The 12,224-nt window shown below is 42.0% G+C and overlaps 1 protein-coding gene across 1 annotated transcript in view; it reads left to right on the top strand.

The window, feature by feature from the left end:
* LOC134591703 (angiopoietin-2-like) overlaps positions 1 to 12,224 on the top strand; it is a 79,758-nt gene that overhangs the window by 40,797 nt on the left and 26,737 nt on the right. Inside the window, exons 4-6 of the mRNA XM_063444476.1 lie at positions 1,619 to 1,851; positions 2,499 to 2,623; positions 9,444 to 9,545. Coding sequence (XP_063300546.1) covers positions 1,619 to 1,851; positions 2,499 to 2,623; positions 9,444 to 9,545 — 460 coding nt within the window. The remainder of the gene's footprint in view (positions 1 to 1,618; positions 1,852 to 2,498; positions 2,624 to 9,443; positions 9,546 to 12,224) is intronic.

The raw sequence follows: 12,224 nt of genomic DNA, 5'->3' as shown, positions 1-12,224 counted from the left end.
CGTTGCTGCGGGTTACCACTGCAGCGCTCTTACTGGAGATCGTGACACTTACCACGCGGTCTGCAGCTCTGCACCTGGCAGAGCTGCAGACTGGAGAGCCAGCCCACCGGACCACCAAGGAGAAAGCCAGCCCACCGGAACTCCAGGGAATGAATCCGGGATAAAGGTAGACTACCGGACCACCAGAAAAAATATTATTTTTTGACCCCGCTCTACACTCTGTCACAGCCCCTCTAGCCCCCCTACCCTGTCACAGCCCCTCTAGTCCCCCTACCCTGCCACAGCTTCTCTAGCCCCTCTACCCTGTCACAGCCCCTCCACCCACCCTACACTGTTACAGCCCCTCCACTCCCCCTACCATGTCGCAGCCTTTCTAGCCTACCTAACATGCACAGCCCCTCTAGCCTCCCAACCCTGTCACAGCCTCCCCACCCAGTCACAGTCTAGAGCCACCACTGAGTGGACTTCTTCCCATTGTGAATAAGGCCTAGTCAGAGAGCCTATCAAAGCACAAGAAAAGCAGGACTAAAAGAAGGGACATTGAGCCTCAGTGAAATTGGCTCTCTGCGTCTTTGTGAAGCTAGGCCCATTGTGTTCCCAGTTAAGGCTGGATCCAGTGAGATTCTCATTGGGACTAGGTCCATTAAAAGGCTAGAGCCCAGCTCAAACTTTCCAACGGAACAATTATCAGTTCAATGGATTCCTATACAGGTTCTTCTGTTCCAGTGACCCTCTGCAGTTTGGGAGGTGTTTGGGTCCTCAGGATGTGTGAGTTTAGGACTATTGGAAACCTGTGATGGGCTATGACCATCTGCAAGTTGTCTGCCCTTTCACTTCCTGAACCAGTGAACACCACTTCTGTCAGTAATTCTCCTTATTTATATGAAACTGTCAAAAGTTTAGTTTAATAGGCTTCATATTGCAGCTTACAAATAACTTCAATAAGAGAGCATATCACTTAGCATACAAGCCTTTTTAGAAAGTATACCTAGTTGCTCCATATAGCCTTATTTTGATAGTATTATTAAAAATATTACAAGATGTTTATTTTCTTCCTTGAATAATAAGAGCCTATGAGGGCTCAGCTCCCTCTGATTTCACTCACATCATTGGTGGAATTGTTGCATATCTTTAAGGTCAGGGGCACTCACTTTCTCAACTTGGAGGTGCTGCACACTTTTAAATGAACACTATAGTGTTCGAAACACAAAACTGTCTCTCAGCACTGGCTCATTCTCCGCCTCTTCCAATGTCATTAAGTTGGGGGAACCTAATGCACATGCTTTGAAAGTAGTGAGCATGCATTAGGCCTACCCTATAAGAAAGCATTGATTCCTATGGGGAATTAGAAGACACTGGAAGTCCTCATTTTTGGGTGGTTTGAAATGTTCATACTTTTCTATATGTAGAAAGTTCCACAGATTGATATAGAGATTGGTGAGTGTTGATACATGATCACAGAGATTCTAAAATTAGTTCTTGGTTTCCAATTTAAAACCCAGAAAATAAAAAAGAAATAATAAATACACGTATCCTTGGAACAAATAATAATCTTGTTGTTATATACAGTAGATATATTGTTCTATACGATCTACTTACATGGCTTCTCTACCATCAGCTACCTGGAGAATAAAGTTCTGATGATAGAAGAAAAACACAAGGAGGAGATAGCAGTTCTAAAGACAGAAAAGTTAAAGGTGGATGAGCAACTCTTCAAACAAAGAGATCTAATTGGAGAACTGGGAGAGCAACTCACTGCAGCAACCCTCAACAACAGCATGTTACAGAGGCAACAGGCACACATCATGGAAACTATGGGGCACCTTGCCGATCTGGTGTCCCAATATAACCGTATGTACTTATTCACCGTGAATACCTCAGAATGTTTCTGAATCTACGTCCTTAGTAGAGTGAGATACAAAAATATATTGAGTTTAAATATACAAAGTCCTATGTGATATAAAATGCCAAAAGGCATATATGAGCATGTATCTGTGTTTATTTTCAATTGTAAATACTAAATCGCAACGGCTAGGCAACATAGAACCCATATTACTACATATCCCAACTCTGGCACGGTACATGGTATAAAATTGCTGATGTCTACATATTTGTCTAAGAACACAATACCTTTATGCTTACATACAGTCCTACAATGTTATCATGGTACTGAGTGTACACATATGTATGTGTAGTCACTTATAACGTGCTACATTTTTATTAGAGACATCCAAACACTAATAATGGTTACTTGATTGCATTTAGTTTTGGATGTTTACATTTAAAGGCAATTTCCCATGTATCAGATCAGTGATGAGGCTGCACAGCTATTTAGGCACAGTATCTTTGTCATTGTTAGCTGATTCTTTATTGACTATATTTTAACTGTAATTAAATTGTTAAGACCGCACATAAATATAAAAAGTAAAATATTGCACCCAGATGTGACCCCATGTATTCTAGGTGACAATGAGCCTGCACTCTCCACCTTTCTACAGATATCCCTGACATACCTAAACAGGAGCAGATGACTTTCAGAGACTGTGCTGATGCTTACAAGGCTGGATACATTTCCACTGGAGTATACACATTGCGGTTACTGAACACTACAGACACTGTTAATGTGAGTGAACAAGTATTGTGTCCTCAACTCAAATAGAAAATGTGTGCTTAATCTTGTGACAGGTTTTAAATCACATATACATCTTTATATACAACAAATTTCTGTTGCATTTACACACGTAAGTGTATATATATATATATATATATATATATATATATATATTTTCAATTGTAAATACTAAATCACAACGGCTATATATAAAAATGGGTCGCAAGAGTATGCTGAGAACGGGCAGCATCTGAAATAGCCTGTCCTTCGGTGGGTCCCCACTCAGATCTCAAGCTGTTTTTTGCTCATCTTGTGCCATTACAGAGAGAACATCTCTGAAACATATCAGACTGGTCCCACCCATACGGGCAGTCCAGATCCGAAATGCCAGCAAGTTCTCTATGCACGAGAGATACAGCAACCCCAGACGATCGTTTCAGCCTTGTTAGGCATCATCAGTGAGGCATAGCTGATATCTCCCTAGGCACCATGAGCAAGGGGTCCACGTGGATTATCCCTTTAAACTTGTGGAGAGAAAAAAAAATGGGTCGCAACTTTTATATATATATATATATATATATATATATATATATATATATATATATATGTGTGTGTGTGTGTATAGTGTAATACATCACTGAAAACAAGTCTCTTTAAGACAGCTTGCCATCTTCCTGGGTGGCGCTTCCCTTATTTCACTTCCCCCATCAATTCCCTTGCCTTTGTAGCCCAGCTCACTCTCTCTCCTGCCACTGTTCGGTTCTTCCACACACCACTTTTACTAGTTTATTTTAATAAAGGTGTAATGGAGTTCCCTGTTCCCCGGCTGGGTACCTCCGCCAAGGACCGGTTCGTAGCTGGAACAGGGGACAAACCGCAGCACTTCTGCCCACAGTCGCCGTGGCTCCTGGAACCACTCCGTCCTGGAGCCGAATGGGGAACTCACTGTATCTACTTCCAGGCACTGGACGACATTAGTCCTGGGAGCTCTAGTCCTTACAAGGACTTTCCCAGTTGAATCCTCCATGCTGGAACAAGCTGGAACAGTGAACAGTGATTAGCCCTTTCCCCTCCCAGTAAACAGACGATACATAGTTCTGGGAGTACAAGCTGGAATGTTTTAATCTGGCCAAATGGCCTGCTTTTATACAATTTCAGACACAGTTAAGCACGCCCCTGACACTCCCACACAAGCAGGATAATCCCTCTCCTCGACCTGAGAGGGGACTAGTTACAAGTTACAAACTTCTCCTCTGTACCTAAGAGATAATTGAGTCAGGAACTGAAATAACTAAATTATCTCCAGGCACAGAAAAACATACAATATTACAAAACCCCCAAAATAACTTTAAAACACATAAAAAACACACAAATGTTACATCCCCTGATAGCCCCAATGTGGGTGACCAACATATTCAAAAATTACCCAGATCGGTTCAGGGTAGTTCGGAATTTTCATGGAAGTCTCCTATAGACTGTAAGCTCATTTGAGCAGGGTCCTCTTCAACCTATTATTCCTGTAAGTTTTCTTGTAATTGTCTTATTTATTGTTACATCCCCCCTCTCAAAATATTGTAAAGCGCTACGGAATCTGTTGGCGCTATATAAATGGCAATAATAATAATAATAATAAGTCATAATTTTGACCGACCGTACACATGGTCCTATGCCTAAAACAATTCCATGAAATCAGTGCTAACGGTCGGTCAAGTTTTACAGGTTTCCCTGCAGGGCCCGTAGTCTGTGGGAAGGAGGCTTGCAGGCCCCTCCAGGAGCTCGTGGCAAATTCACGTTGGAACGGGAGTTTGTCACAACAGGTAGCTTATCCATCAATCTCTACCCCCTCTAAAATGCTATTTTTTCTCTTGCGTGTCTTTAGCCATTCCTCATAGACAGTAAGCTTGTTTGTGTAGGGCCTTCTTGTCTGCAGAGACAGCAGAGCACACAAAGTCTATGTGGACTATCTCATGCACCATGCAAATAGCACTACATACTATACGTATATATAAATATATAAATGTACAGCTGTACAGCTGGAAACAAGCTTTGTTCTAGTAAATATAACATGGAATTGAGGAATTGATTATCTTGCTATCAATCTTGCAGGACACTGTAAAGATTTAATTTTCATATGTAGCTGAACCTGCACTACACACTCTTCAATTTTATTTACGGGTGAAATGTCCAGTTTGTTGATAAAAATATATAGGTGATAAAACCTATATATTATCAAAATGTTTCATATTTCTTCACTGATAGTTATTGATCTATTTTGATCAGACATAGTCACTCAAATGTAGCAAACAAATTATTAAATCAACCAGTGTGATGGTGAAGCGCTAATAATATATTGATTTCTTAGTGCTGAGAAGGATATGGAAATATATATACCTTAAGATTTATCCCTTTTAGATTTTACCAATGAGTACGGTGTACCTTAAAAAGACAAAAAAGGGGGGGCGGGGCCTGGACGCCAAGCCGGACGGTCGCAGACTGCTGGGGTTCCTGCTCAATCCCGCTCTAATCGTTAAATAGAGAGGGAAAATCTCTTACAATCGACCTTACCCACACTGGTACCCTCATCTGATACTCCTGGGGCAATCTTGGAGTGGTCTTGTGGGCGGCCTGACGGCTGTGGCCTCCGGCAAATCGAGGCCTGGTGCTGTCCCGGCGGAAGAAACGGCCGATCTCTCTGCCTGGGGCGACCGGAGCTCTTCTCTGTGTGAACCCTCATAGCCCTGCCCTCCCCCCCCCCTCTGGACCAGCGGGGATTATCCCAGTCCCCACCAGACAACAACTACCCAGCTGTCCACAGCTCCTAGGTCAGCACTGCTGACCATACAACTCTGGGGCCTACCTAAGATGGCGGATGACGGCACTGCCATGAGGCGTGCTACACAAGCGGAGACACAGACCTGGGAGGAAGCCTTCCTAAACAAGTTTGATGCAATATGCCGGCGGTTGTGGCGACGCTTGGCGAGGAGACAGCACCCAGCACTGCAGATACCAGTGGCGCCACCTGCACGCAAAGCTCCGGCTGGGAAACAACCCCTGAGAAGGAACCCTAGAAGAATCAAGCGGGCGCCAAGGGTGAAGCGTACCCGCGAAAAGCACAGTCCCCTGCAATCTCAAGGACTTTACCGCATTGAACGGGGACAGATATAGAGCCACAGGAGTTGGAAAGATGGGGCAATCAGCAGAACCCAGAGAGGTTTCTATCAGCTCCTATACCTGCCTGGACTTTGTGAGTGTGCTAGGGGTATTGGCTGAACGAGCGACTAACAAGCAGCCCCTGCCCGTTCAGACATTCTAATTCAGCGAGCATGCTGCACTGCCTTCCCACTCAGTGAGCGAGGTTAACAAGCATCTTTTTTTTAATTTTTTAATTTTTTTTTCTGTTCCCACGTTGTTCTCAACCTGTATACCTGTCTCTACCTTCTCCACAGAGTTATTAGCATAAATCTGGCCCTGGAGCTGTAACCTAATCCTGCTACCACCAATAGTATAACAGATAAGCTTTAAGAGGTTTTAACATAAGGGGTAGCCCCTACCTAATCATCATGTACCCATGCATGCATACTTACTATGTTTTTTCCCTTCTGTTCAACACTGTCCTTTACCATGTATGAAGACATGCCTGTCGCCTCGCATATAGTGCATATTATCCTCCAATGTTTTTAACTGTTTGTGTACCGCACATGCACTGTTCTTTTATACTTGACTTGAAAAAAAAGAGGCTTCTCTTGTGAGCCCTACTGTTATATTCTGATATGTATTACTCAAATGACTCAATAAAAAAAAAGAATAAAAAAAAAAAAAAAGACTAATGCCAAAACATAGTGTAAACCATAAAATAAGCTTTTCCAAATGGTAGAATAAAATATCTCACTCACAATTTAAAGCGCTAATGGATTAAGCTCTGTTTATTGCGCTCTTAGGGTCCGTGAAGGTGACCCTCTCCCTTCTTTAGATGGTATTCTCTTTTCTTCTTATCAGACCCAGAGCCCTCCAAATAGGCTCACATGAAATAGCGTATGTGGAAAAGGTCCACACTCCTTCTTTCAATAGCAGGAAAAGGATGCCAATAGTGTGTTTAAAATATACCAAGTAAACTTTATTAGTTAAACATAAAGAAGATTAAAAAAAAGAATATATCTATATCTATAGTAAAACAACACTATAATGGCAAGGTAAGTCCAATATACAAAGTCTGTATCTCACAGTCCTCACATGACTATTTTATGTCAATTTTTGTTTCACAGTGTCTGTACAACTGAAGAAGCAGTGATGCTGTTTATGTACAACCCCTGTCCCCCTTTCAGTCTTCTTTTTCTTTCTGATGTTTTGTGAACCAATGTCAAAATTCTACTTCGAAAGAAGGTGTTATTTCAGGGGTGTACAACTTAATACTTTTTGTCCTACATGCAACAACAAAAAGTATGGTCTCAATTTAATATTTTTTGGATAAACATTTCAAACGAGTTAACTACAGACGTCATTGTTAAAGTACATGGGAAACAGAGTGTGACCATTTGAAAAGCGTATCCAACAATTTCAAACTAAGGCCTATGCAATCACTGGTAGTTGGAACAGACTCTTCATGTCAAGATACAAAGTAAAGAGAAATTATATTGCATTACAAATAAGCTATCATCAGAAATGGACTGTGTTATGTTTGACAAATAAAATGTGCTTTTTGGCTCAGTTGTTTGAATGGAGAATGCACTTTGACAAGAAGAAAGTGCTTAGCAAATAAACCATAATAATTCTCAAAGAATGCTAATTGCATGGCCTCAAACCCCTTGCATTCCACATGTGAAAGCATTTCAGATACAATGGAAGCCACCTGTCTAATTATTTATGATTTGGTCACTACAGTGGTTCTTAAAACACTTGCAACCTCCATAAAAAGCCTTGTATACAAATAAACTGGTTTGCAGATAACATTGTTTTATATTCTGTGTGTATTGTAACAAAAATTATATAAAACTTGCATTATGGGCAATTTATTATATTCCCATTTTTTCTTCTTTTTTACGGTATGCCTAAAGTACCAAACATTAAAAAAAAGACACATTTCAAAATTTTTACGCTCAATATATACTTTATGAAAAATAATTGAGTTAGATAACAATTTTTGGAAAACAGAATAGTACTAACCCATTAGATCCTTGAATAAAGGCAGTCATACTTCCGCTATGGCCAAGTCTGATGCCTCTGCCGTAAGGAGAGAAGTACAGGATATTTTATATGATGCACAGAGAGAGACAATAGGTACGGTAACAATTAGAGCTTGGACAGCTTCTCCTGCTACACAGGCCATGCAAAAAGATGCACATAAGGACTTTATATATTAAATTAAAAAGAAATAAGGCTTTCCTTTAAACACAATATCTGTAGCATGTTTAGTAAGGATCAGTAATAATTGGGCAATAAGGTAACAATCTGCTATGCATATTAGAATGTTGGCATCCAGGAGAGGTCACTAATGGACCAGCAAGTACCAAAAATATTTTCAACTATAAAACAGAAACATATGTCCATTGCCTGTGTAATGCCCCCTTTAATAGTTTATCATATTGTGCTATACATTAATTTCTAGCATTTCATAATGTCAAATGATCTCCAGTTGTTTCTACATCACAGTTCATTTTAGTATGTTGCATTATTTTAACAATCTATCATTGATCTTTTATGGGTCCATCTCTCTTCCTAATATCCGCGTAGCTATATTGTGTTTGTGTCTGTGTTATTGCAGTGCTCTGCTGCGTTCTACCCTTGTATTTTACATACAGTTCTGTACATCTTGTATGGTTACCATGCTCGAGTCGAGGTCGGGTATAAGAAGTAAATACACATTACTTATCACATTCACAGCAAATGTGAACATATTCCTGTCACTTGTGTGAAGCAAATAAATGTTTCCTAAAAGAAGAAAACAATGTGGGTGGATTGGCGCTAAATAATACAAGACAGCAACTACCCCCATGTCTAGAAATCACTAAAAGACACTAGAAACAGTGAAATAGATATCTATGTTGTTTATTTTTATCTACATTATTTTATTGATGTTTCTGTTATTCGAGTAAAGATTTTTTATATCTTATCTATCCTGGCTTGCTACTCATCCTTTAAGCATCTGGGGAAGAACATCAGCTGATACAGAAAGATTACGGAGACAGCTTGAAAAAGCTTATTTTTCAAACGTGATTACAGCTAGAGCCTCCTATTTGAGGCTCTATAGATCGTGAGTGACCCATTACCTGTGTCATACTAAATTGATTTATTTATATACAGTATTATGCTATGTATATATTGTTTTATATCTTTTTGGTTAACCTCAAGACTTACGATTGTTAAGTATATATTGAGTGTTTTCCCTTGGCTTGCACCCCCCACATTGTTTTATTGATATTCCTGTCACTTGACTACGCTGACTCCAAGTATTACACTGAACAAAATTCTAAACGCAACACTTTTGTTTTTGCCCCCATTTTTTATGAGCTGAACTCAAAGATCTAAGACTTTTTCTATGTACACAAAAGGCATATTTCTCTCAAATATTGTTCACAAATCTGTCTAAATCTGTGTTAGTGAGCACTTCTCCTTTGCCGAGTTCAGCTTATGAAAAATGGGGGCAAAAACAAAAGTGTTGCGTTTAAAATTTTGTTCAGTGTATATCATTGTGTTTTTGTTGCCCACTACACATCAAATCCAGCCTTTCCTGTTTTCAATAAATGTTCCACTTTAATTTATGAACCCCTAAATGTAACAATACATGCTTTGGTATGGTGTCATGCGTTATATAAATATTAAATTACTTATTCATCAGGCCCTGTGTGACATGGAGACTAGTGGGGGAGGCTGGACTGTTTTCCAACACCGCAAAGATGGATCTGTGAATTTTCACCGGGTCTGGAAGGAATACAAAGATGTAAGGAGTTTATTTTTAAAGAAATGGCATATATTATTTCATTTTACATTTATTATTTGCATTCTGGTTTACAATCTTTAAACAACACTTTTAAATAATGTTATACTGTCACTTTAACTCTCCTTTACAGGTCCATAATTGATGTTGACAGACAGGTGGTTTGAGCTGCAGGAAGACTATAACTGACTCAGCTTAAACGAACACAAACTCGTTTTCCTGGTACTAGGTAGTCCTTAGTCCCCCCCCCCCCCCACCACCACCCTCATGGCCCCCTTGCCGCTAGGCTGAAGGTGTTAAAACCCCTTCAGCCACTTGCCATTCTCCAGCGCCGGGGGTCCCTCGGCGCTGGGGAACTCTCTTCCTCCTGCCGACGTCAGTGCCGAATGCGCATGCGCATCAAGAGCCGCGCGTGCATTCAAACCACCCATAGGAAAGCATTACTCAATGTTTTCCTATGGACGGCAGCGTCTTCTCACTGTGATTTTCCCAGTGAGAATCGAGGAAGCTGCCTCTGGTGGCTGTCAGTGAGACAGCCACTAGAGGCTGTATTAACCCTCAGTGTAAACATAGCAGTTTCTGTGAAACTGCTATGTTTACAACTGCAGGGTTAAAACCTGCGGGACCTGGCACCCATATAGCTCCTGACTGATTCCTCTTCTGCAACTTTCACTATATCCTTACCTTTTTGTCGAATTTTACCCCACTCCCTCTAGCATGTAAGCTCATTGAGCAGGGCCCTCAACCCTCAATTAGTACAGACCCTCCCCCCATTTTTCCAATAAAACAAAAAAAATAAAACATTTGCTCTTCTTTTTCTAGTGCCAAGACTTGCTCACCATTGCTCATTTTTATACCACCCAAAGTGCATGGCTTCCTTTAGGCAATGCCCCCCATATAAATAACATATAACAGTATTCCAACATGAACATAACTTAAAGTGCCAACATTTTAATTAACCATGGTAGGGGTATACCCCTTCCCCACCAGGTTCTGAACCACCGACAGAGCTCGAAACCTACAAAACTTACCAGGAACCATATTCAACCATTTCCATAACCATCCTAATGGGAGCCTATTTCTTATCCTTCAGCTCCTTATTATTCCACAAGCTCAGACCTTGAACCCTTATGCCGACTGAGCTCCGCCACCCCGAGGAAACAGCGCTTTCTGCAGCCCTTCCTGCCAACCCAGGTTCAGGACATCCCACCCAACTGTGGAGAGGTAAACTCCATCCGAGTGATAGTAACCAGGCAACTAAACCTCCAACTCCCCATGCCGCACTACCACTCCCCCCAATTTCCTGACAAAACTAGCCATCAGGCTATTCACCTTCACTCGGCAGCGATCGATAGCTAACGGATCCCGTGCATGCCGCCACTGCCGCCACGGGACAATCTCCGACCATACCAGCATGACCCCAGGAAGCAGCTCCCTCAACCTATTAAAGCCCTGCTTCATCCACTTCAGGAGCCGACGATGCAGTATTAGGCCCAAATCCTTCCCCTCAGTGTGGAGAACAACAAAGTCTGGCCTACCCCCACCCGCCACCATCCTAACAACAGCATTACATAAATCCCCCCCATCCAAATCCTCTGTAACCAAATCAACAAAGCGCCAACTCGAGCTGCAGCCCTCCTCACAGACCAGAAAACTAATGAATGCCTGACGATCCAGGCAACTTCACCTATGGAAACAAACAAAACATCAACACTGACTCCCAAACAGTACCCCCAGGCCCTCCGTCTCAATCCAATAAACCCAAACCAACATATGAGTGGACCTGACCGACTCCCATCTTGTCAGGGTACCTGAGGTCTCTACCTCCGAAAGAGGTAGAGACTTAGCCGTTCATCCATCCGGACGGTCTGATTTCCCCCTTCCTCGCGGTCTATCCGGTCATGCAAAGCCGGCCGCGAGGGAGTGACTCCCTTTTATAGCATGACGTCCGGAAGTTGACGTCAGGACGCCAACCCGGAACGACCTGTCACTCAATTGCTTCAGGACCAATCAGGACGCCTCGGAGGGGTGTTTACTTATCTGAACAGGGCATTTAACAGTGCTTCTTTCATTTGCTCATTGCCCTGTCGTGGTTCTAGCTTGTTCTAGTCACTCAGTGCTCGTGTATTCTAGTTATCCCTTTTGGTTTTGACCCGGCTTGTTTGCTCTACTCTGCTTATCTCTGTTACCCTTGATTCGGCTTGTCTCTCGCTTACCTGTCTTCTGTTACCCTCGACCTCGGCTTGTCTTTGACCATTCTCTACTGTACTACTTACGTTAGTCCGGCCATTCTAAGGTCCGGTATACGTATCTGGCTACTGTTTGTACTCTGCGTGTTGGATCCCTGTCCCGATCCTGACATTACGACAGGGCCAATGGATCCTGCAAGTACAAACAGTCAGCTTGCTTCTCCTGATCCTAGGTTTGAAGCCATGGATCACAGAATGGATCAGATGGCGCTAGCGCTACAGGCGTTATTATCTCATGCCAATAACCCACCAGAGGAGATACGTACTACTCCTATCTCTCCTGTAAGTTCAGGCCTAGAGGTAGCCACAGTAGGTGCTTCTTCTCGCATTACCCCACCAGTACGTTATGGTGGGGCTCCTGAGAAATGTCGTGGTTTTTTAAACCAAATTAGTATCCACTTTGAATTGCAACCTCGCTCCTATCCTACTGATA

This window comes from Pelobates fuscus, chromosome 1, assembly GCF_036172605.1.
Source record: "Pelobates fuscus isolate aPelFus1 chromosome 1, aPelFus1.pri, whole genome shotgun sequence".
Classification (NCBI taxonomy): domain Eukaryota; kingdom Metazoa; phylum Chordata; class Amphibia; order Anura; family Pelobatidae; genus Pelobates; species Pelobates fuscus.
The sequence above is the reverse complement of the archived record's forward strand: the minus strand, read 5'-3'. Positions and strand labels throughout refer to the sequence as shown.